Here is a 26,049-nt window from a genome sequence, read left to right on the forward strand (position 1 = left end):
GCTTTGCCCTCCCCCCTCACAACCATACGCAAACACGACGTTGCGATACACGATCGCCACGCGGCAAAAGTTTTGACATTTGTTCGCATGCATTAACTGTATAAATGAGAGAGCGAGAGAATGAGAAGAGAGCGAACGCAAAAGTGTGCCAGCGTGACTAAAAGAGATAATGTTAAGAGTTGCAAGGTGGTTGTAAATACTCTTTGTAAAATTCTCTTAAGTAACAATTAGCACAAACATCAATTTGGAGGTGTGCTTGAATTGCATCTGGTCGAACAGTTGTTGGTTGGGTCTAGCAATTACCTATAGCAACCAATTTTCTTTTTGTAATGCTGTTCGCTTAAATTGGTTCTTGGCATAGGTCAGAGACCATGACATGCATATGTTAATTGAATGGTTGATCAAAAATACAAAAAGCCAACGAATTGCTACTACTGGAAGCAACTGGAACTTTTTTAAATGAGTCAATGTCAAGATGAGACGAATATTTGCCATATTATTTAGCAGTTGTAAAGTGTATTTGCCTTGCAAATATTTCTGATTCCAGCTTTTTTCTTCCTTTGAACAATCTTGGAACACTATCGAATCTATATCTATAGTGTCTGAAGAATCTCTAAGCACTATTAGCAAGCAATACGGTAAAAGCATTAACATACGGAATTGCAACATTTAACCCGCAGTTCCCAAATGTGTTTCGATTCGATACATTTGTGCTAGGAAGACTAGGCGCTTTTTTCCGATTTGCATATCGCATAAAAAGTCGAAAATGCTAAACAACAGTTTGCATATTTACAAATGCGAAAAGGTGTCTGGGAACACACACGAACTATGCGTTTTTAGGAGCTGTAAACCTTGATAACTATGTACTTCATATACATATAGGTTGAGTATTATGTATGTACGTCAGATAAGTGGGCTTTGTGCTGTAATACTTACTGATATAAAATAAAATTAACCAACGGCATACGATAAAGAGAGGAGTCTATCTAATATGTTAAATCGTTATGCTAAATCATTTGAGTTATTCTTGTTTTTCTTTTCTTAGCATTTCCAAACTATTCGCTGGAATATCAAAAAGTTCGGCAATTCTAATGGACTCAAAGACTTATACTTACAATTGTAAGCTGTAAGATAATTCTAAAAAGTTTCCAATACGATTTCAAATCGTTCACCAACATGTCCATCATTCATTTAAAAATCTGTAAATAAAAAAAATTACTGCACATAAAATTAAAGATTTTTGAAATTAATAAACAATTTTGTTGCTACACATATTTAAATATGTATTTATTCAATCGTCTTGACTTGGAAACATATGTACACTTAACAATAGCATATAATAATATTGATAATTATAATAATAAACGATCTGAACTTTAAACAGAAATAAAGTTTCAACTCTTTCTAATTATTAAAGATATTGTTATTATTTTCTTAAGTTTTTCATATTCTTCTTTCTTGTAATTAAGTAATGCACACTTTATCTATGTACAGTTTGGAACTATGTGAATTATCTTTAGGGCTTGTTTCAGTTAGTTTAGTTATAGCATTAGTTTTAGTTTAGGTTTTAAGTTAGAACTCAGCGACGTATATTGTACAGCATCCTTTAAGGATTCTCTCTCTCTCTCTCTCTCACACTTTTTCTTATTTTTTCAAAATGACCCGCTGTTAAAATAATGTTAAAATAATTTACACATACGAGTTGCTCAGTCTTTAGGCGTGTCTGCTGCGGGCTTATATTTTGCATCTAAACTTAGAACAGATACAGTAAACCCAAAAGCTCTAATACGACGATATGCCTATGACGGGTGAGTACTAGAGATAATAAAGAAAGAAGAAGAAGCATTATGTTGTGTTTGGGTTTGTTTGGGTAGAGTTTTCTTACCTCCTCATCCATTACGCTGGTGTGATCGTAGATCCGTGCAGTTAGATTCTTGCGCAAACTGAAATGATCCTCAGTTGTGGTTTTACGATAAATGGGATTCTCAAAGTTCATGGAATTGATGCGTCGCTTGCTGCAGTAGCGATAGCCAAGGAGCAGGACCTATAGCACGAAAAAAAGATGAGAACAAAAATTGCGTTATGATTTTATAGTGTCTAAATGTACGAAAAATCAGATATATCAGCAACTCAGATTGTTCTTGAATTCCGAAGCGATTCAAAAATCTCATATATTGAGGAGCTCAAATAATTTATGCTATTAAGATATTTTTCAATTAAGCTTAAAAATGAAAGTAGTCTAGGATTACAAATAATCTCAATCATTGTGTTTTTGGGAGCCTCAAAAAGGTATGATGTTTTAATAATATACATTTATTTTTTATTATTATTATTATTTTTTTACAAAATGGAAATGGGGCTACTGAGTATCTATGCATACCAATATTTAAAAAAAAAAAATTACAACAATTTTGGTATACTCGATAATTTTATTTTAACACTTACCACCGATAGAAGCACCGCACAACCACTGAGACTGGCTATAACCACAAGCGCTATGAAGCCCGAGTCCGGCTGCGGACTGGGCGCTGTGGTTTGATCGATGTGTGTTTGGTTCTTCACGGGACGCCGTTCGGCAACTGTGAATTGAAGTGCAAGCCGGATGAGATTAAATAGAATGTAAATCACATAAAAACAGAAGACAAAATAAAAGAAAAACACACATAGAAATGCGACACACAAAAAAGAGCAAAACAAAATACAACAATAAAAGGCACCAAATGAAATGAGCAGATGAAGAAAGAACAAAAAAACAAGAAAATGGAAATAAAAAATTGTGTAATATACGAGGCAAGGCCCATGCTGTTGTTCACACCCAACCACCCAAAATTTCCCCGGCCACTGCAAAAGAATTTTCAATCAAATCGTTCAAAGTGCGCATTTAGGCGCAAATAAACACTTAAACGCGCTCGCGCCTTTGATGGGTAAACTTTTATATCCAGCCCAGGCGGAAGATCTAAAAGAGAAAGAAAAGCTGAGCGGGGGGCTTGCAGACTGGCAGCTGGAATGACACAGCGGGCAACTTAAATGGCGTAGGAGGATGCGTAATGACATCGTTAACGCGCACGCCGTTTAATGGATTCGGCTTCTGATGCTCACTCACGGATACGCCACACTCCGATTCCAAGTTAAATCCTTAAATCAAGTCAAACAGCAAAAGCTATCAACAATATCTTGAATTTCACTTTAAATAGGCTAACCGAGCGAGTAACCAGTCAACATCGCACAAATATTAACCTCATACTTTGCGGTTGGCTTGGTTTGAGTGGGTGGTTTGTTTGGTTGGCTTGGCTCGGCTCGGCCGATTGCCTTGTCTCTGATATCAGTTGCAATGTACGTCCATTTGTGCTGCCTACTTGCGGTTTGCCTGTTTGTGTTGCAAGTGTCTCTCGATGGCGCTTATGAAACTGTCATGCCTGGCCGGGGGGAGTGAGCTGTGGTTGCCTTTTTGATGATGATTAATGTGAGCCATGACAAAGCAAATGTTATGCCACAGCGGCAAATGAAGTGCTTGGCTGAAAAATGCCAACTAGCCAATGCAACCCGAGCAACCAGCACCATCAGCAACCCTCCAGAGGAAATGCGGCGCAGAGCTGTCGACTGTGTCAGTGCATTGGCTAAAATTGCTTGTGATTAATATCGTTTGCTTTTGATCTTAGCCTTAACTTTTAACACTAACTAATGGTAGACACATAAATACGTAAATACATCAAAAAGTAACGCTGAGAGAGATGACAGGGTTTAAAGAGCAACTGCTGGGTAATGTAAACTGATTGGAAATGGAAATTCGTATTCATACATACGTACTAATATTCATATTAACATAATTATGAACTTTGCAATGTGGTTGATAAATTTGACATGGACCATAGAATATGGATTCTAATCCAAATAGAATTTATGACAGATATAACAAATATAGACGTATACATATATACATATATAGACAGAGGCTGACACAACCCACGGACCCATAACATGTTGATAAATATCGTAAGAAACATAGAGTTGTCAGGCATACCAAGAGCTGCCTGTGTCTGTGGCAAGCTGTTGCCTAATGGCATTGCCTGTTTGTTTTCGGTTAGTACTTGGATACGCTTATCACTAAAGTTGGGTAGTCGCTGAAGTGTTTTCGTTTTGGTCTTAAATCTGTGAACTCGCGGCGGCTTGGTAATAACTCGAAAGCTGGCTACACATGCATCAGGTTAAGAAGAGGGTTAATATAGGGGAAATAAAACGTGTTAGTATAGAGAGCATGCGGAATAAATTAAACGAGAGAAGAATAGTTCCAAACTCGAGGATACTCACGATCTTCGACACACATGAGTCCATCGGACATGAGCTTAAGGCCCGTTGGACAGGCGCAGGATATGCGCGGACTGCGCTCATTGATGCGCGGCGCCGGCAGGCAGAGATGTGAACAGTGGCCATTAACCGCTTGGCAGTGATTAATGCCATCGGGCTGGCGATAAGGATGATACACATGGATGACCATGGGATGTTGGAGCTGTGAATGAAGAGAAGAGCGTCATAAAAGAGGGAAGGAATATCTAGGATAATATTAAACTAACCATATGCACAGCCGTGATGGGTTCTACACCCTCCCCAGTAAATTTGTTGGCCTTGAAAACCGTCTGCTTGTCCCAGTCGGTCCAGTAGATGTAATCCTCAAAGGTGCTTATGGAGAACGGATGCCGCAGATACTCCGTCGAGTACAGGATCTGTCTGCGCTGTGAGCCATCGTAATTGGCTGAGGAGATGACATTCAGCTTGCCATCCACCCAGTAGATGCGCTTCCTAACCAAATCCAAGGTTATTCCATTGGGCCACTTCACATCGTAATTGATGATAGTCGTGCGATGGGAGCCATCCATGCCGGCGCGTTCAATGCGCGGCGAGGCGCCCCAGTCGGACCAGTACATCCAGCCCTCGATTGGATCGAGCGCTATGGAGCGGGGTATGTCGAGCGCATCCTCGATCAAAACCTTGCCCATGTTGCCATCGAAGTTGGTCAGCTCGATGGTGCACTTGTGCGTGTCCGTGTAGTAGACGTGGTTGTAGATCCAGTCAACGGCCAGGCCATCCGAGGTAACCGATGACTGCTTCAGGACAACAGTCTTCTCGTTGCCCTCATCGATCGGCGCCTTGTAGATGCTCTGCGTGGTCACATCGCTCCAGAAGATCATGCCCGTGCGGAACACAAAATCCAAAGCTGTCGCCGACTTGGTATTGTTCACAATAGAAGTCATCTCCATATGATCCAGGGCAATTTTGCGTATGTCATGGCGACGTGCGAGAAGAAGCGAGGCGTGCCCTTCGGTCGCTTTGCAGCGCGTGTGATTCCGCGGATCGCGCATGTAGCCCGCCTCGCACTCACATTTGAAGCCGCCAATTTCGTTGACACAGATCTGGGAGCAGACACCCGGCCGTTCGCACTCGTTCACATCGTCACAGCTGTGCCCATCTTCTGAGAGCTTGTAGCCCTCGTGGCAGTCGCAGCTGTAGCCCACCAGATGATCTACACAGCGGTGCATGCAGCCGCCATTCTTGGCGGAGCATTCGTTTTGTCCACACTTGCCCGCCGGCTCATCCTCGCCATCGGGGCAATCCTTGCGCTTGTCACACACCTTCGAGAGGGCAATGCACTGACCACCTCCACAGTCAAAGTGACTGCTGGCATTGCAGCTCTTGGGCGGAGCAGCGAGTTTGCAGTCGCGCTCATCGCTGCCGTCCGCACAATCCGCCTGCCCATTGCAAGTGAGATGGCCGGCAATGCAGCTGCGATCGCTGCACTGGAACTGATCCGGCCGGCAGGTGACATTCTTGCAGCTGGAAGCGTGCTCATCGTCGCCATCGGGGCAATCGCGGTCTCCATCGCAGACCCAGCTGTGGTGCAGGCAGGTAATGCGATCCTTGCACTGATACTCATGCGGCAAGCAGGGCGTAACCAGCTTTGTGGAATTCGCACAGGCCTGTGGGCAAGGGGCCAGAGAGTGCGAGCGAGAGAGAGAGAGAGAGAGAGAGAGAGGAAAAGTGTGAGAGAGAGGGCATAAAAAGTTTGTCGAGGTTGCTTGTCAGAAGTTTTTTGACTGAAACTTTTCGTTGCATACTTTTAGTTGCTTACACACGAAATTATATGCAGGCGCCCGCAGCCCTTGCCCATGGTTCTGAGCCCCGGCCAAAATGCAATTTTATGCGTACTATGCGTTGACAACAAAAGCTGCCAAAGCTGGCAGCGCTGAGTTATGCTCAACTTGGCTGTAATTTATATGCCAGGCGCCTTCCTTTTTGCCTAACAAACACACAGACAGAATAAGTGTGAGATGCGAGCCAAGAGTGGCCGATTGCTGGATACCCTATACCAACAAATATTCGTATTATTCAATACACACACAAATATGCAAATTTGATTCTCATGATTATGTGGCTCAGAATTCTTAAATGGACTCAGCTGATTCAAATGAATAATAATATTTGTTAATGTACAGATATTTATTCCATGCGCTCATTTAAGCCCGTTTTACACAGGTTCCATGTGCACAGTGTAGCTAAGAGGAACGGGTCTGGAAGCTGCAAACATTTTCTCTCACACACGCACACACACAAAATTTGAATTTATGAGGCAGGCATTCAGCTGAGCACCCACGCTCACACAGCTCGCGTTGTCTACTTACCCGCTCGTCGGATGCATCCGGACAATCCGGATCGCCATCGCAGACCCAGCGCTTGGCTATGCAGGCGCCATTTGGGCAGGTGTGCTCGGCGACAGCATCGCAGGGGACGACGGGGCAGTCGCGCTCATCGCTGCCATCACCGCAGTCGTTGTCGTGATCGCAGACCCAACGCTTCTGGATGCAACGCCCATTGCCGCAGGTGTACTCATCGGAGCGACATGTTTGGTCTGTGGAACGGAATGCAGGACAAAGGATTAACAGACGCCATAATAAAAAACATGGCACGTGAATGGAAAAGCACAAAAATAAAAAAGCCGAAAAGAAAAGCGGTAGAAACCAAAAAGGAAATGAAGTGTAAGGCGGGGCACTTGATGAATGATGTGGCCAGTGAGTTAGCAAAAAGATATAATGGGAATTATGTGGCGACTATAGAATGTAAATGGACTGAGTGCTTGAGTAATGAAATTTAAGAACTTCAACATTCAAAAACTTATTGGAATACCTTGAAATTAAAGAGTATCACAAAAAAGAAAAAAGGACTTGGAAAAAACAACATTGGATTAGTACGAAAGAAACCTAAAAGCTAGAGCTAAACTTCAGCTCAAAGATAAGAAAAACCAAACAAAATTTCTAGTCAAAACAAAAACTCAAGCCGGCGCTACAGAAATCGTTTTTTATAACTTGCTAGCTCGAAAGTCTTAAGAAAACACATTTCGAAATCTGTGCAATGTGTTTACAAATAATATTTACATTACCCTCTACTCAGGTGGAAAATAAAAAGTTGTGTAGAGCTTCATGCGCTTGATTTGGATTTTCAACAAACAAGATAAAATTTAGTGTGAATACTTTGAACGGATTTATTAACTTAAGATTATGCATTAAATGCGTATATTAGAAGCCAGCTAAGGAAAAGTTAACCGACAAAAGCTCATAATGAACTTAGATGTGAAAAACCAAATTCATTATGTTTTGGAATAATTTTGAAATGATAATATATTTTTAAAAATCTTAACGACAGTTTTATATAAATAAGGGAATATATATATTTAGACTTAAACGTTTCTTATTATTTTTATTTTATTTCATTATTTGTGTTATTTATATTTACTTGTTTAGGTGATCGAAGTTGTTATTTTTAATAATATTTTATTTCATAAAGTTGGAAAATATTTTAAAGATATGAAATTATTATTAATGGCCCCAAATCAATTTGACAATTTAAATGATATTAATATGTTGTGATTTATCGTAAATTAATTTATCCAAAAATTACACATAAGGTGGACAAACACCCTGTCTCTCATATTTTTTGCCCCCAATATTTAGGCCCTGTCAGTTTTTCACATTTATTTAATATTTTACAACTAAACAGACACAAGATATTTTGTTAGCTTGTTAAGCTCAAATTCAACGTGAATGTAACAAAACCCAATGGAATATACTTAACTAAAGTAGATGCAGCATTTAATGTTTGAATAAATCATTTGATTGCTTTTCGTTTTTAATTTCCTTTTTATATTAATTAATATTAATTTCAATATGCTTACAAGCGAATAAAATAATCTAAGTATAATACGTTTTTAAAATAAAATTCAGTCGCTTTCAAATCAAAGTTCTGAAGTAAAAAAAAATTTAATTTAATTTGATAGAAACATTTAAAGGCAACTTTCACTACAACTCAAGAGTCTACGAAAATCAATATAGTATATTCCGATGAATATGCTTACTGCAGTTGTGCTCATCGGAGCCATCGCTGCAATCCTTGCTCTGATCGCACATCCAGGCAAGAGGAACGCACTCGCCCTCGCCGCTTTTGCAGCTGTACTCATCCGGCGAACAGGTGCGCGCCTCTGTGAATTTTTGATGGAAAGACATAAAAGCGGAACGAGAAACAGAGTTTTTTCGGCTGTGAGTGAGCGTTTGTTACTAGAGGTTAATAAATTTCCATTGCCGGGAGTTTTTTTTAATTCATTTAAGTTCAGCGGCTGTCAAATAAGCTGAAAGAGCAGCTGTCCGCCCTCTTTTTGTCCCCTCTTTTGTGGTCAAAATGCCCGGATACAATGCACAGACAAGGCCAAGGGTTGTTGTTGCTTTTATTGTTGTTTTTGTTAGTGTGTGTTTGTGTGTTAGGGCGCGTAAATGCGTGTGTGAATGCGTGTGTTATGGGTTAAGCACTTTATGCGCTGTTGCCAGGCGTTGCCGACACGGTCAACGCGGCGTATGTGTGTTATTTGTGTATGTGAGTGCGCATTGTGAGATTCTGTATGTGTGTGTGTCTGTGTGTGTGGAGGTCATGTGTTTATGGATACACTCGAATGCAACGATGCTCAACGACTTGATTAAACTGTGTGCGAAGGGGATGAGATTTGGTAGCATAGTTTTGAAATTATGCGCCACACTTTATTAAATGTTAAGCGAGAGCAGCGGGTGGCAGGGTGACAGATTGTGGCAGGGTATACATTGTTCTAGTTTCTTACTGCATTGTGCCTCATCGGACTTGTCGCGACAGTCGTTGCTGCCATCGCAGAGCCAGTTGCGGGGTATACACTGCTCAACGGTCGTGCATTTGAACTCGTTGTTGGGACATTCATTCCCTATATAATTGTGGGTGCACATCGTATATAATATGTGTATATAATAATAAATAGTATTTAGCTAGTTGAACTTACTGCAGAGCATCTTGTCCTCATCGGAGCCATCGGAACAGTCGTTCTCCTGATCGCAGCGCCATTTGTTTGGAATGCAATTGCCATTAGTGCAGCGGAAATGGTCCGAGGAGCAGGTGGCTTCTGTAAAGAGCATTGGGAAAGCAAACATATTAAGCCAGCTGTAACTGCAGAGTATTATTTATGTGTGGCTGACTGCCTGTGAACTTTGAAGTTGACCCGTATCAAAAACAAGAGCTGCCAGCATGAAATTGTTTTTATGCTCAGTTGTACTCAAAAGTGTGTGTCTGAGTGTTTGTTTGTGCGTGTGTGAGTGTGTGTGTGTGAGGGTGTGAGTCTGTTTATTTACACGCACTTGAGCACGTGCTGTGCAAAGAAAAATACTATACCACAACATATACAACAAAAAATGGTGTGTATATAAAAAAATAAACATAAATAAATCGTTGCATACGCAGTAGGCGCTGAATTTTCAATGGGTTTTCAATGCCCACACGTCCCTTGCAGGGGTGAGGGGGGTCAACATATGTTGCCTTTTAACAACTTGTTCTTCTATGTTTGATATGCGCATTAAATGTTTTATTTAAACACATGCGGTTGGACCCAGGTTAAAGGGACGCAGACTACAAATTTACATTTATGGCACTTGTTTAGTTTTCATGGTCAGCTTAAATTAATAAAAATATATTTATACACACATTTTGCATAGAAAATTAGATATTTTATTTCCATTTACCCCACATTTAGCTCGAAAATCCAAATAAAAAAATTAATCAGAAGGCTGAGTCAAAATAGATTTTAGAAAATCATGAAATATTTTTTGCTAAGCATTGAATATAAAATTTATGTGTCAAACATTTTGTTTGGATATCCTCTTTAAAATTTCTGCTCAAAGAACATTTCTTTCTAGGTCCATACAAATATGCCCTGCCACCCCCTTACAAAGTTACGCCTCCAGAGCATATTAATTTTAATCAGTTTAGAATGCGGCATCTAGCACAACTGAGCGGACTGCCACATTATGCGGCACAGTCACAAGCTGCCATATCAATAACATTTTATATGATTACTTTTCTAAACTTTTTATGGGCACAACTCGCCGGTCCAATGCCTCAGGGCCTCAGTGCGCGCAGTCAAATGAAATGTAGCATGAAAAAAATTGAAAAGCGCAAAAACTTCTGTTCCACAAGACTGTCCTCCCGAAGAAAAAACAAATGAAATGAAAAAAAATAAAATATAAAACAAGAGAAACCAATGTGCGCCAATATTTGTTAAAAAATAAAAAGCAAATATAAATACAAGCTCACAACCGTTGAACAATAAAAAATGGTCACATGTGCAAACCAGCAAACACTTTGGTATGCTCTGTTTTATTTGAGCCCGCCATAAAGTATTCTGTTTCTGTTAAGAAATATGTAACGCATTAAAGGTTGGATTTTGGTATGAAGAGAACAGAAGAAGAGGACTCAGACTTAAGCAAAGGACAAGGGTTATCCAACGGAATCCACATCTATATCTTTTGTATTTTTTATCTAACCCTACAACTAATTAATTTCTGTCTGCTAGGGCATTTGGACTTCGGCACTTTTTCCACTTTTTTTCCTCCCTGGTTTTCCTTTATATATATAAACATGTTGTTTTTCTTTTTACTGTATACTATATATCGAAAGTTTGCCAATGCCCGCAGCTCCATTCGATTCGATTCGATTCGATTTCTTTTTATGTAGCTTGTAAGCACATATCAGTATTTGACATTTTGTTGTTGTTATTTTTTTTTTGCTAATATGTGGCACAGCATGCAAACATACATAGACAAATATATATACATTTATATATATTTATATTTATATATATATATAAAGGATGTGCCCCGTGGACAAATTGCTTTGCATTTCTCATTTGATTTTTTTTCATGCTGAGCTTACATTAAATTTAATGCTACATTGGACAACAATTAAAAATCAAATTTAATTTATGGTTTCTGGCTAAAGAGCCAGAAAACAAGAAAGGGTATGCGGACAAGCAAAAATTGAAATGTTGCCATTAATTGTATTTACGCATGTTGCAATTGAAAAAAGTGTGCAGCAAATTGCCAGACACAGTTCAGCATAATTTGCGCAGTTTTTTTTTTAACTATTTGTTTTTTAGTTATCTTTTTTTCTTTTTTAACTAAGTTTAAACGGCTTTTCAGTTGATTAAAAAACTTTGGCGTTTGGCAGCAGCGGCAACAGCAGCGTCCTGCCAATTTGTATGCAAATGTCAAGCGGCATGTGCAAAATATTCTGTTGCATGCAACGCCGCAGGCAAACAAGCGCCACAGCCAACTCTATGCAAGTGGACTTTAAGTGTGTGGCAGCGTGCTGTGCTGGTTGCATATGAGTGTACCTGGATTGGGATTTTTGGCATGTTGAATGCCAGCTTAAAGGTGTTGCAACGCTGTGTAAGACAGGCTGTGAATTGCATGCAGCTTGTTGAGAGCTGAATGTGGAAAACCTTAAGTGCTCTTATCAAAGTCGAAATAGTTGTAAAGTGCCAGAAAGTTGAGCTTATCTCTAATTACCAAAATATATTGGTAATTAAAGAAAATTAAACTGCGAAGAGATACTTTGGGGCGCTTTCAGGATTCTAATTAAAGTCCAGCCTGCAAACTTTTATTTAAAGCGGCTCCCTCAAGAACGTTAAACAAAATCGTTTAAAAAGAAATCGATATGCTTAATTTAAGAATTAATAAGAAATAGTAGATTTAGAATTTAAATGAATAAAGTAAATATTTTTTAAGACCTTGCAAGCTGATTGATGATTTGGGGAGAATCAAAATATGTGAAAGAAAATTGAGATAAAATTAAGTTTCGTTTTAATTCAACATAATATGAAAATATAGGCCCAAGAAGAAATAGATCATCAACACTTATTAAATTTTATGCAAAATTATTTGTGTAATGCAAAAATGTTGAATAACAAGAGAATGAATTAATGTTTTATCCATTTTTATACCTTATCCTAATTAAAATATTTTGTAGTTATAAATGCCTTAGGCATTTATTTATAATTAATAGGTATTTTGGAAAATGCTGTTTATTCCAATTAAATATTTATCCTTTTTGTTTTCATACCATGTTCAGTAACCATTGCGCCCAGACTGTGACTTTGTGTGTGCAGCAAACTGGACATAAATATTAAACACCAAATGTGTCCCATGTTGAATAGAAGTGTTTAAAGCCTTTAAAATTGTAAACAAACAATTAGTTACTTTTATTAATGCGCGTATTTTCCTTAATAGTTAACACTTGATCACATTGCTCGGGGTCCTCGAAATGCGTGTAAAGTCAATTTCCAAGCTGTGAACTCAATTGTGCGACATTGTGTGGCATATTTGAGGAGTTACTCAAGTTGCACAAATTGATTGCATAATTTCCGTTGTGCCACACAAAATGTGTCCGACGGCATATAATTTTCAAGTTCATGACGGTCAACAGACAACAAAAAACAACTGTCAAAAGTTGGCCTAATAAATACATAGTATGTCCATAGGGGCGCCAATGTTGGTATGTGACTAGATAAAATATGACTGTCAGGCTCAACATGCGACAATACTGCGGGAAATTGAGGAAAAACATTTAATGCTGGCACAACAACTAAATGATAAATGATAAGTGAAAGCGGGCAAATCAGACAGAAAGCCTGAATTCTAAATAGCTTCGGCCCACAAAATGACACACAGATGGACATTGCCGATTAGCCTGACAACGGCAAACGACTTTACAGGAAAACTGCCCGCAAAAAAGGACTTCTCAAAAAAATTCACAAAAAAAAAAAGAGGAGAACAAAAAATAAGGCACGAGACACAAGTTTCCGTGGTAAGCTTTTTGTGTTGAATTGGACTGGCGCCTGGCATTTTGTCAAAAACACTTTGCATAACTTCAAAGGACTCGCCAGGACTTAGCCAGTTACACAGCATTTCGAGGACATATTAATATAATTTCGAGCAGGCAATTTATTTTTGAGCGCCTGTCAAAACTCTGACACTTGGCACAAAATTTTTCATTTTCATTTTCACTGCAATTTGCCGCTTACTTTTCGCACAGTTTTCTGTTGTTTGTTTCTAGTTTGCTCGCCTACAAAATTTTCTTGATAATTTTATTTTGGTCTTTGTTCACTCGACGGGTTTTGCCTTTAATTTTTTCTTCAGCGCGCACCGTCCGTTTGCTTAAAAAGTTCGCCGCCAACTGAGTGGACAGCTGCCAGCTGCCAATCCTTAAGAACATGTGCCAAGAGCTGCTTTGCAGCATCTCTCAAATCTCAGTTGAAGCTTTGACTCGCAAACTGCGACGAGTCGAGCGCAAAACGAGTGCAAAATTCGTCTGAGTTTTATCTCGATTCAACTGAGCTTTGTTGTGAGTGCACAAGTTAGCTGGCAGTGTTAGGCGGGGATGGGGCCAGCGTGTTTTGAGTGTCTATGATAATATCTTCAGCGCATTTATGCTGAGCTGAGTCCTGATTTGGTAATGATACGTAAGCGATTGAGCTATAAGAGCTTAAGGACTTATGCTCATTATAAATACGAGAGTTTCAGCACAACTGACATAAAATATTTACGATTTTAAGATGGACTTAGCGTTAAAAAAGGTTTAATAGGTAAAATACTAAATTAAATGTTTAAATGAAATAAAATATTCGAAGTAATAAACAAAAATGATATTAATAAAATTATTAAGAAGGCAGTAAATAAATCAATTAAATATGAAAATATTTCGGAATGTACGAATAAATATATATTAGTTGCTATCTTAGATAAAGTATAGATAAATTAACTTTTAATTATGAATATATTATTGCTCTTGTGCCTCTTCAAAATATACGAAAAATGATACCTTGGTATTGCACAGTTAAAATAAAATTTAAGACTAATTTTTACAGCAGAATTATTAATTTGCAGAAGTTAGAAATTTTAATGTCCTTATGAACAAAATTTAAAACAAAATAAATCTTCTAATTTTATTATGTAATAAAGATAATATAAATTTACTAAATATTTAAGAACTAAAGAAAAAATCTATATTTTATAAAAATAATATACTATCAAACAATAAAACAAATATACAGAAAATAAAATTAAAAAATCAACAAAATTAAATATATTTAAGATTTGAACGTATTAAAAAAAAAATAATAAACCTAATAATAATATAAATATAAAATATATAACCTATTTTAAAATTAAACAAATATTCAAGAATTATACGAAATAAATGTCTAAAAATAAAATTATAAAGTTAAATTTATATTCTGAGTTTTGCCTCATTCGATTGCGCATTAAACAAGAAATACATTTAAGAATTTGAAAATATTATAAAAATAATATTTAAGAGAAACAAGTTGGAAGCTTCGACTTGTTTAAGGCACTTTAAGTTGCATCTTAGTCGTTTGCCTCCAGCGAAAGTATTTCGATTTCAATTCCCTGCCATTTGTAATGTAGCTTTATGCGCTGTCTTGTGCCCATTGCTTACATTTCTTTATACCCTGCAGTCCTTTTTTTGTTGGTTTTCCTTTTTTATTTGCCTTTTGCGCTCATTATGTGCATGCAGCTACGGTTGCAACTCTTTTTTAAGAAAAAGTTGAACTGCTGGTTTCTTTGTTGGTTGCCTTTGAGGCTCATTATCAATTTCACTTCTTCAGATTTTGCCCTTCGGCAAAGATTGCATAAAAATTAAGTTATGCACAGTTGCAGCAGCAACAACAAGTGCATTGTGCGCATTTTCACCCCGCGCTTCTCTTTTCGGCCCCTCGCTTTGCCACTCGCTTTTATTCTCTGTATTTATTATATTATTTATTTTTTGGTGGCTGGCACAAATATTGTGAGATAAAATAAAGCAGACGACCTCACATAGTTTCCTTTTATGTCGAACGGCGACGCAAAATGTGTCTCGTGCGACAAATTTGCAGCGTTGATAAAAAATTTTCAGCTGATGCAACAACGTTGCATGCCGCAGTCAGCAAAATTGCGTTGCAATTACAGTTAAGCGCCAATGTTTAGCGACCTAATGAGCGCACTGCCCTGGCACAGTTTCGGTCAGCTGTCCAGACCAAATGGCCAAGCCCCCCTTCCCCACGGCCCCGCCAGCAAGCCAGCCCCCCGAACTAGCACAGCGCAACGTAAACTCGTTTCGCATTTTGATTGATATTCGCCAAATGAGCTGCACTCATTTTGATGGACGTCAGTGTAGCGTGCGCCACCTAAAAGTATGCAGCGGAAATTTTGCGCCGAACTTACCGCGAAATTTGCACTCCTCGACCTGCTCGTCGCTGTGATCCTTGCAGTCGGCATCCCCGTCGCACACAAATCGTATGGGTATACAGTCGCCGTTCTGGCATTGAAATTGCTTCTCATCGCATTTTGCATAAAGGGATTGAGCTGCCAGGGCGAGAGAAAGTGAGAGGGGGACACAGATAAGTAGTGTCAACAACTGATTAAAGCTAATTACGTTTTTGTTTTTGTTGTTTAGTGTATTTTATGCTTAAGCTGCTGAAACTTTCCTCATTAAAAAACAACGCAAAAATATGAGAAACGATACCGAATCGGAAAAAAAGAATATGAAACATTATCTTCGAATAGCCGAAGAGTATATACTCTTGTGAGCATGTCGAACCCTAATGATTGTCAATCATCAATCATTGATTCATATCTGATATATTAAGTATTAAAAAGGTAATGCTTATATAAGAGGCGCTTATTAACGGATTGGCTCAAGATATCATGATGATTGCCGATGTCGTGTTTCTAAGCTGCAAGCCTAAAACAATTTTCTGTGATTTTGCCTTCGGTTCATGCCCCGGTTTCAGATTCGGTTCCAAAGTCTGTTTTGATTTTTACAAAGCCCATTCTTAAATCTCGGTTTGATTTATTTATTAAACAAATTTAAATTAATTTTCAAGAATCTATATGGAAAATCATTTGAGACGTCTTTCACATTTTTCGCAAAATCTGAAATGCGATTCAAAGCTTTGCTTCAATCTTATTTTCAGAGCTCTACATAAGAACTTAATGAGTACGTGTTTCAGCGATTCGGGAAATTTCACCTACAATAGAGTTTAATTAGCGAAAAACGTTGGTATGAAACTTTTTTGTTAGCTATCGGATCGGCCTCAAAGGGAAAATTCATCCCTTCTTGGTGAAAATGGGTGTCAAAGATTTGCTGGGTGACGTTTGGCGCTTAAATTCATTTCCAAGGATCCATAAGAAAAATCATTTGAAACCTTTTTAACATTTCTTGCAGAACCAAAGCATCCTCGGTAAAAATTGCAGTTCAAAGATTTTCTTGGTGATCTTTTTTAATAAAGTCAATATAAAAAGGTAAATATTTAAAGTTAAATATAAATTGAATTTCATTTTTCTTTGAAAATTTGTGAATTTAATTTTTATAGTTGTACGATATGATTTTTTTATAAAGGAATATTTTGTTTTGGTCTTGGCTCTCATTTTGTCAACCAAGCTTATTAAAGTTTCGGTTCCCGGCAAATAAATACATGAAATGGGGATTTGATTCAAGATAAAATAAAAACTGAAAACTAGTTTGCATAAAAAGCAGACAATCGAAAATTTAAAGCGACTTATCTCTTAGTGCTATATACATACATATTAATAAATTTACTTATATATATTTATATATATGTATTTTTTTTGTCACCTAAAGTCTTCTTCAACGCACAGTACCCTTTGCAAGAGCATAAAAAAATGTATAAAAAAAGTGTAAAACGAAACCGAATCGAAAAAACAACAGGCCAGACAAAGTCTCTGTTTGGGAGGTGGCGCAAGAGCCCAAATTGATTAGGGCTTAAAACTTCAAAACAATCAAGAGCAGACACAGGCTCTGCCGCACTCACATACGAACTGCTTGAAAACATTTGCGTACACACGCAAACACACACACGCACTCACTTTGCGTGTGTGTTGTATCTCACAGTCATGGGCTTTTTAATCAACAAAAATGGCAGCAACAACAGCAACAAAATGTCGCAAAACTTTGCAGCTTGACAATTTTCCATCTTTGCCTACAAGTTGCGGGCAGCCGCTGCTCGAGGTGCCACACACACACACATACATATATACATATTTATATATATTGATACACTCACATATATAAAGATATTATAATAAAAATAAAACAGCAGCCGGAATATGACAACAGCTCTTGATGCATAATAGAAAATGTGACAAGCGCAAAAAAGTTATGGATTGCCAATGTCCTGTGTAAACACAGACGCACACATGCACACACACTCACACACGCACACACACGCATATACCCTACGGCGGCTGCCCATTCACGTTGATAAGGGTTTTTTTTTTTTGCTGACCCGCGCCTGTCGTTGACAGCTGTTTTTTCTCCATCTCCTCCTCCGTCCAGAAACTCAATAATAATTGTTCGTTTAATCAAAACTTATGCATAAATATTTTTAACAAGCGCATTTTGTTCTTGTTATTGTCATTGCAATTTCAATTACAAAAACAAGCGCATTTCACCAAATGCCATCAATCAATAAGGTCAAATCAATTGCAGCGTCGAGAATTGTTTTCAATTATGAATGACGCAAAATAAACAAAGCAGATGATATCCTTATCATATATGTATATATGTTGTATATATATACAATATATTTATAATATTAGAGAAGGCGAAAAGTTATCCACACTCTGGCTATTGTCGGCATTATAATTATGTCAAATATTGTTTTGATCTACCGAAAAAACATCTGCAGATGAGATTTAAATGTAATTACTTAAATATTTTAAAGGCTGAACAATTGGTAAATTAAGTGATATTTTAATATCGTATTTCAAATGGCATTTAAAATCTTTCCAGCGTACGCTGGGCGTTAACTAACTAACTACCTAAAAAGTAGAGAGATTGGAAAAAGTGTACGGTATGAATTACTCAGAAGAAGTTCGTCTTGCAGAGTTTAAGATAGAAAAAGAATAGTTAGAGGATAGAGAGATTGAAAAATAGGCAACGAGACTGTCAGAAAAAATAAAAGAAGTTGGGAAAAATTACAGACAAGGAGACAAAGAAAGAGAGAGAGAAACTTTCAGAAAGGAGAGAAAGATATAGAGAGAGAAAGAGAGAGAGGGAGAAAGTGATAGAGATAGTGAAGGAGAAAGAAAGAGAGAAAGAAAGGGAAAAAGAGAGGGGGCGAGAAACAGAAAGAGACAGAGATAGGGAAGGAGAAAGAAAGAGAGACAGAGAGAGATTAATAGAGATATAGTGAGAGAAATATGCGAGGGGGAAAGCGAACCTTAAAGGAGAGATACAGAGAGAAAGAAACGGTAAAGAAAATAAGATAAAGCGAGAGAGATGTAGAAGAACTGAGAAAGTGAAACTGATAAAGTGAATGCGCCAGAAATAGAGAAAAGGGAGAGAGATATGGGGATTTATATCGATAGCAATTGAATATATTATTAATAATAATAGCAATAATAATAACAAAAACTTAAGCTAAAAATGTAAATAAAACTAATAAGAATATAAGTCTTAAAAATGTAATATAAACTAATAACAATAATAGATTTAAGTAAAAGAGCTGAAATAAGGAAATTTGGCAGATTAATTTATTAGTACCTGCTTTGTACTAAAGCATTCATTAGAACAGGCCTAATTTCTAATTATCCCACAATTCAAGAGAGCTTTGTGTGTGTATTTCTCTCACATGCAATAAAAATAAATTAAAAAATAAATACAAGAATCCGATCGAGCCTACGTTTTGTTTGTCCATAACTAACCTTGACAAGACTATAACATTTTGAATCTGTGTATCAACCCGAAAATGCAACTATTAAAATAAATAAACTTAATTATATCAAAATTAAAAATCTGCGTGGCTCACTGAAATTGAAAGTAGCTAATTTTGTGATATTTTGATTTAAGTTCTTGTTTTTTTAAATAAAATTTGTTGTTTCCAATTTTTCAATTGGGTTAATGTTCAGTTTTTCCTGAATAATCTAGAATCTTAACCATTTCAAAGCTCAGCGACGTGAAAAATCAGGTTTAATATAACTAGAATCTATAAAGACTATTTAACATATTTTAGTCAAATCGAATTTTATCGAAAGCTTTAGCCAAAAACTGGTTGTCAGCCAAAAACTGGTCGACTAAATGAAAATCATGATTAATTCAGCTTTACGGATGCGAACCAAAACATTTTTAGATACTATATTATAATAATATTAATATACATATATGTTGATAAGCTTTATCGTGATAGATTTTGCAGTTTTTAGAAAACAAAAAAAATAAAAGACGAAGAAAAAAATTATTGATAAGGGTCGTACGACCAAGCCAGACGACACCAGAGATAAGCGCAGAGCGCTTGGTCTTTTCGGAATCACTAGAAACTATATATACATATATACAAGTCGTAAGTACGTTGCATAAATCTACAAATCGTGGCCATGGGATAAGCCAATGAAATCGATAACAGAAGCAGACAGCAAATGGCCCGATAGGCGCGGGAAAATTTTGATAGTACTCGTTGAGGTGCTAATTAATATTAATTTATTTAAATTAATGTGCCGCTTATCGCCGCTGCGGGCTACACTCAAGTTCAATGTCAATGAAATTAAATCAATTTTTTTATTTCAATAGGGGGTCTTAGCTTGATGAGAGGGGAGTGGGAAGGGAGGGGGGGGGGGGGGGGCTTCAAGTGAAGTGGGCGCCCAACACGCCCATTTTGCGCAGTCAACAATCAAGGGAGACTAATTGTGATAGTTGTTGATTTTCTAGTTGTTACACAGCAAAACAAAATAATTAAAGCAGCGCATGTTCTTGTTTTATATAAGTCCAACAAAATCAACAACAACAACAATGACAAGAGGGCACATCGAACACGCCCACCATTTATCATATATTGTTGTTGTTTATGTTGTTGTTGGCATACAACTACTTAAATATACTAGAACTGAGAAAAAATCTGTTGGCACTGCGCATAAATTAAAACCAAAATCAAATGCCATGAAAAACAAGTGAGGCAACAAATTAAAAGATAAATAAAAAAAGAGAATATAAGGTTATTTTCGGCACGTCGCAGACTTAATACCCTTGCAGACGTTTGAGAAAAGTGAAGCTCGTAAATACTGTGTTTGATGAAAATATCTTTGATGAAAATATATTTTGTCATACAAGCACCTACTTTTTGACTGATTGTTTCTACGGCTATGTATATGATATTGTGGTCCGATCTGGCCGGTTCCGACATATGTACTGCTTGCAACAGATAAATGGACCTATGCAACATATTAAGATGAGTCTTAGTCGCATAGAATCAGGCAGACGGACACACGGGCAGACGGACGGTCGAGCGGAGAGACGGACATGGTTAGTGCCGCTATATATACTTTATGGCTTTGAAGATGTCCCCTTCTATGCGTAACATAATTCATAATAAAATTATTATACCCTCCACAAGAGTATACAGATATATACATATATATTATAATATAAAATAAGAACTGTATGCTATGGCGACCTTGTAGCGGACCATGTTAATGCTATGTGACATGGATCTAACAGAGAATTAACAGCCTGTTGTACATGAGAAAAAAAAAAAATAAAATAACATATCAACAATAAAATTGCCACACAAAATGGAATATGTAATAAATTAGTAGGCAATGCAAAATATTAAATAAAATTTGTAGAGAACTTGAATAGCTTACAGCCGAGTGCTGTAAAAATATGTGCTAAAGGGGGCTCGTCTATGGGTATATTTAGCTATATATACACACATATCTGCATTATGTTATTCTTGGCATTTCAAATACACTGCAATTAATGGGTATGCACTTCAAAACAGAATAAATGACCTATTTATATGCTCTTCGACTACGTCAATAATGGACTCCTCTTATTTTGTGGTTTCCACCTACGTAGGTTCTGGCGCCTCGGGCAGATAAACAACGCCAAAATGCGCCATTTGGATATATGTCAAGAATTTTATTTACGATTTGCAAAGAATTGGACCAAAGTCCAAAATGCAAGTGACAAAGTACAAATTTATATTTTTTATATGTCTTTTTATAAGCTAAAAATAAAACTACGTTTCAAAAATAATAAATAAAATATATCATTATTTAGATTATGAAAAACAAGAATTGTCCAAAATCGAATTCCAAAAAATTTTTAAAATTTGATTCTAACTTTAAACAGTTTAAAGTTCTATGTTCTAACATGTTTTTTCTTAACAAATTAAAAGCAGAATAATTAATTCAAATATATAGATAGACCTTATATAATAAGAAGGTTTGTATAAAAACCCAAAACAAACGTAAATAGAATTATTAATAATAAAAGCTGTTTCCTTAATATATTTCAAAACCATTTTAAAGAAAAACTTAACACATACCAAAAATATTCCCACGACCTTCTACAATATCAAATCATTTAAAAATTCAATTGCTAAATCCCTGCGAAAAATGCCAATAAATTAAAAACAATAACAAATAAAATTTGCGATTAGATAATCTTAATACATCAAATCACCTCACGAGCAGCTGGTTTGATTTAAAGAAATTTACGACTCGGAATACCCCAGGGCAATAGCCAGGGCCATAAAGACGCAACGCAATGCGAAGTTCTTCCTTATCAAGCTCATTCTACAGATAGACAGTCTATATACGAACGCCAAAGCTAATGCGAATTCCGGAAGTCACAATAAAAGTTTGGATAAACAAAAGTTCTCAATCAGATTAAGAACAACGTATTCGAATTTTGAACGGCAAAAGTTGAAATTGTTTTTTTGCATATAAAATCTATTGAATTTATGGTTATTAAATATTATCTGCTTGTTAATATATGGTATATTCTAGTAAAACGGAATGTAAATTAAACTTTATGGAATATATTGTGTCAATTTTATATTCTCCTATTAGTTGTTCCAGAACTTAAAACTGCAGTTTGTGGGCTAATATAATTTACACTGTTAATGTCATATATATTTTATAGTAATATTCAAATAGAAATACATTATGTATATTAAAAGGAAGAAAACGCGAAAGTAGGCTTTTTTTCGGCATGCCGAAGACTTAATACCGTTGTAGTCATATGCCTTTTGTAGATATTAAAAGATATTAAAGTTGGTGAATGCAGACTATGATAAAAATATTTTGGATAAAAGAAACTACCTTTCGCCTGATGATTCCTATGGCACCTATATGATAAGTGCTATGATGACTTATGCTTGGAACAGAAAGACAGACCTCTGCCAAGGTTCTAGACTAGGACGGATGGACGGACGGAAGGACAGACGGACATATCTATATAAGATCAGCTATTGCTGCAGATCTTGAAAATATATAGCTTATGGGTTCGAATATGTCTCCTTTCCTGCATTGTACATTTCATGACACGATGATACTACCTCCTAAAAGGGTATGAAATGTTAAGACTGGACAAATTACCATAATAACAACAATGTGATTATCAATAATTTAAAAGCATTTCCTTTTTTTTAAATAGAATTTCTAATATTTGTTAATATTTTATACATTTGGCAACTGCAGAGCATCAGATAGTTTGTTAAGCTTAGCCTGGCAGTTGCACCCCGAACTACACTCCTGTGTGAGAACTTCGATGCGCTCTAAAATTAGCACAGTCTGGCTAAAAACAAACTGTGCATCCCCATCGCCTCCCCCTACCTATTCATTTGGTTTTAGCCTGTTTCTCTCACCTATGCCCAGCGGTGTGCCGATTTTGCCAGATACGTTGAGGAACTTGAAGCCCATGCTTAGGATGCTTTTGCCATCGAGATGTTTGTTGAGTGTGGCGCCATCTGCCGTCGGCAGCAGTTGCTGTTCATTATGCGCTAAGCTGGGCGCGCTTGTGGCGATAGGCGTGGCTGTGCAACATTTGCTTAGAGTTAACATCAACGTGAATAGCACGAGATTCGCATTGATGCAGATGCAACTCAACAGCTGTTGGACGCGACGCTGGCAGTTGTTGTTGTTCTTGTTGTTGTTGCAGCCACTTGTTGTTTTTGTTGTTGTCGTTGATGCAGTTGTTGCTGTTGTTGCTGCTGTTGGTGCTGTTGTTGCGCTATCACTTAGAGTGCTCGTAGAGCGTAACTCTATGGCCATGGTATGAACTTTGCCTAGTTTATGCACTTGTGGTTTCTCGCTCTGTTTTGCAATTGCTCAATATTTCAGTCACTCAGTTTCTCAATACTCAATTTCTTAATTGATTTGCTTTAGTTTGTGTAATTGTTTGCACTTTGATTGAATTTCTAGGGGTGCCCCAAAATATGCTAAAGAGCCTATGGGAACAGAAAGTCAGGCGTTTATAAACGACAGCAGGAAGCGACGTCGGTTCTGCTGGCATTATCTAACCAGTCAGACGACGTCGGCGCTGATTGGCAACAGTCAATACAACAAAAAAAAAGAGGAAAATCGCGCAACATTGAAAACTGTTGCCAAAATAAATATGCAGACACACACACACACACACACACACGCTCACACAAACGCGCGCGTCTTAAGACGCGCAGCTATCGCGTCCAATGCCGAAATGCCGAAAAAGATCATCGAAACTGGTTAAGAAAAAAAATCATACGATACGCACGCAAAGGCAAAGCAAACGATTAAAACAAAACGTAAATTGACAACAGAAGAGAAGGTGAAAACAAAAATACAAAAATTTCTGTTGACGTAGCAAATTCAGACAAATGAAGAGAAGAGGGCGAGGGACCGGGGGCAGGGGGCGTCTGGCTAAGGAACTAAGCGAATTTCTAAAATTTATCGCATTTTAATTAATTAAAAACTTGACAAGTTTTTTTTTTTTTATTTATTATTTCTGGCACGCGTTTTTAACCGGTGATAAAAACGCAAAACAGTTAAGAAAAAAACGCGTCGTCTCGCTTATCAAAGTTTTGTAAGAAATCAACTTTCAAGGCGCGCGCGTTGCTGAATTTTTTTTTTTTTGGCACGTGCTGTAGTTGTTTTTATTCGCATTGCTGTTGTTCTTGTAGTTGTTGTTGTCGTAGTTGTTGCTATATTTACACTTAGTTATGCGAGCTCTATTTGCGTCAGTTGTCTATTAAGTTAAATGGTCGCAAAAAACGCAGCCGCCTCATACAACGCGCGTTTTTCAACTGAATGCGTCTTGAGAATTCGCCAGCACATTTAAGCGAATTGTCATCCAATAAAAGTGGACCCACCCCCCGTCAGCTGCCCGGCCCACAATAGCCCACCTGTTTGTGAGCGCGCTGCGCATGCTGTTGCTCAATTTGTATACCCTTGCGTAAGGGCATTTTAATTATGTCATGCAAAGTGTAACATTTAGAAGAAGACACCTATCTTATCCATCGGTCGGATCGGTTACTGATTATTAGTATATGTACTATACGACCAATCGGTCAATAAGCTCGATTGGAGGAATATATCTATCTATATCGTACTAAATAATTGCGAACTTCGCTATTCTCCCCATATATACATATATAGAGAATATTGTAAGCCAAGAGTATTTACTCTTCGTCTTGCGTTAGAAAGCCGCTCTTTCTTGTTGATTTTTTTGTTGCGCTACCTTCAAAACGGCTTATCACAGCGCCAAGAATCGAACCTGAACTCAACGAAAGGTATTTGCTTCGATCTTGTATGTGTGAGAGCTGCCGCTTATTTCTGTAGCTGCCCTCTCTTCGGTGATGCTTTCGCTTGCTCTTCACAGATCATTTCCATCTGCAGCTCTTTCAAGCGTGGTGAACTTTGCTGAGCATGGTGAGTTCGAGACTGCACGAGCGATTCGGTCGAATTAGTTATCCGTGAGGCTGCAACGGCAGTGGATCGCCGCTGATAAGCTAATGAACCGCAAGAAGGGCGTGGGAAAAATGAAAAGGTTGGGCATTTGTGCTATCAACTCTGCTTTTATAAATAAAGAAATTCATGTTAATTTCATCAGGCCTGTTTTAAAAATATTCACCTATTTTTGTGACATATGTGGGAAAAAGTAAATTTATTTATAGCTGCAGTTGGGCACACTTGTCGTGCTTATCAAATTGTGAATGAAGTGCTGATTAGTTAATTGTGAATGGCCGACAAGAAAGAGAGAGAAGCATATACCATACACAACTATTGCCTAATAGTTGAAGATGATGATAGGATGGAATACTTTAAAATGTACAAATAAATATAATTCCTAGAGCCTAAAATGGGTTAAATTAAAATGTAGTAATATTGTAAACAATAAGAATAATAATATAATAATAATATATAACTATAGTAAATAACCGAGTTTTTCTTATACTTGTAATTATAGTTGATTCGTATTGGACATTTAAATGCAGCGTATTTATTGGATGTTCTGGAGAAATACATTTGAAAGTGAATAAATTTTAGTAATTCTTTCAGTTCATCAACAATTGTGGACAGATTTTAAATTGCATGATTAGGCTAGAAAGTTCTTTAGCTGATGACAATAATTAAAATATATATATTGTTGATAGCACGTGGATTGCACGAGGAACTTATCACATATCGTATCTATAAGTAATCGAACTATCAACCCATAATTTATACTGCGCACAATCCCTTCAGTGTTGCTGAAGTACCCTAAAGTCAATAACCTATTCGATCGCGTGATCTTTTATACGAAATACTAACCTTGGCCACAACAAAGCACTACAAAAATTATTTTCAGAAAATCACAAAAATGCATTGTTAATGAGGAGCT

The 26,049-nt window shown here is 37.2% G+C and overlaps 1 protein-coding gene across 13 annotated transcripts; it reads right to left on the reverse strand.

Annotated features, from left to right (window-relative positions):
* Positions 1 to 1,282: 1,282 nt before the first annotated feature.
* On the reverse strand, positions 1,283 to 26,049 carry LOC6632990 (very low-density lipoprotein receptor). Of its 13 annotated transcripts, XM_002056455.4 has the most exons (13): positions 24,381 to 24,462; positions 23,057 to 23,638; positions 15,612 to 15,752; positions 9,344 to 9,463; positions 9,152 to 9,268; positions 8,402 to 8,524; positions 6,675 to 6,901; positions 4,572 to 5,972; positions 4,309 to 4,507; positions 4,022 to 4,189; positions 2,446 to 2,579; positions 1,886 to 2,044; positions 1,283 to 1,815 (listed from the first exon to the last, which is right to left on the reverse strand). In XM_002056455.4, the coding sequence occupies exons 2-13, from the start codon at positions 23,460 to 23,462 to the stop codon at positions 1,783 to 1,785; spliced, it is 3,228 nt and encodes a 1,075-aa protein (XP_002056491.2). In that variant the 5' UTR covers positions 23,463 to 23,638; positions 24,381 to 24,462; the 3' UTR covers positions 1,283 to 1,782. The 13 variants fall into 13 exon arrangements, with proteins under 13 accessions (XP_002056491.2, XP_070063524.1, XP_032289711.1 ...); XM_070207423.1 differs by lacking the exon at positions 15,612 to 15,752; XM_032433820.2 differs by lacking the exon at positions 9,152 to 9,268.

Source organism: Drosophila virilis, chromosome 2 (assembly GCF_030788295.1).
Source record: "Drosophila virilis strain 15010-1051.87 chromosome 2, Dvir_AGI_RSII-ME, whole genome shotgun sequence".
NCBI classification, from domain to species: Eukaryota; Metazoa; Arthropoda; class Insecta; order Diptera; family Drosophilidae; genus Drosophila; species Drosophila virilis.

Coding starts and splice junctions, on each gene's coding strand:
- LOC6632990 (XM_002056455.4), bottom strand. CDS start 23,462: ATGGCCATAGAGTTACGCTCTACGAGCACTCTAAGTGATAGCGCAACA. Junction 9,464..15,611: donor CGAGGAGTGCAAATTTCGCG/GTAAGTTCGGCG, acceptor TGCTCTTTACAG/AAGCCACCTGCTCCTCGGAC. Junction 1,816..1,885: donor CCAGCGTAATGGATGAGGAG/GTAAGAAAACTC, acceptor TATTATCTCTAG/TACTCACCCGTCATAGGCAT.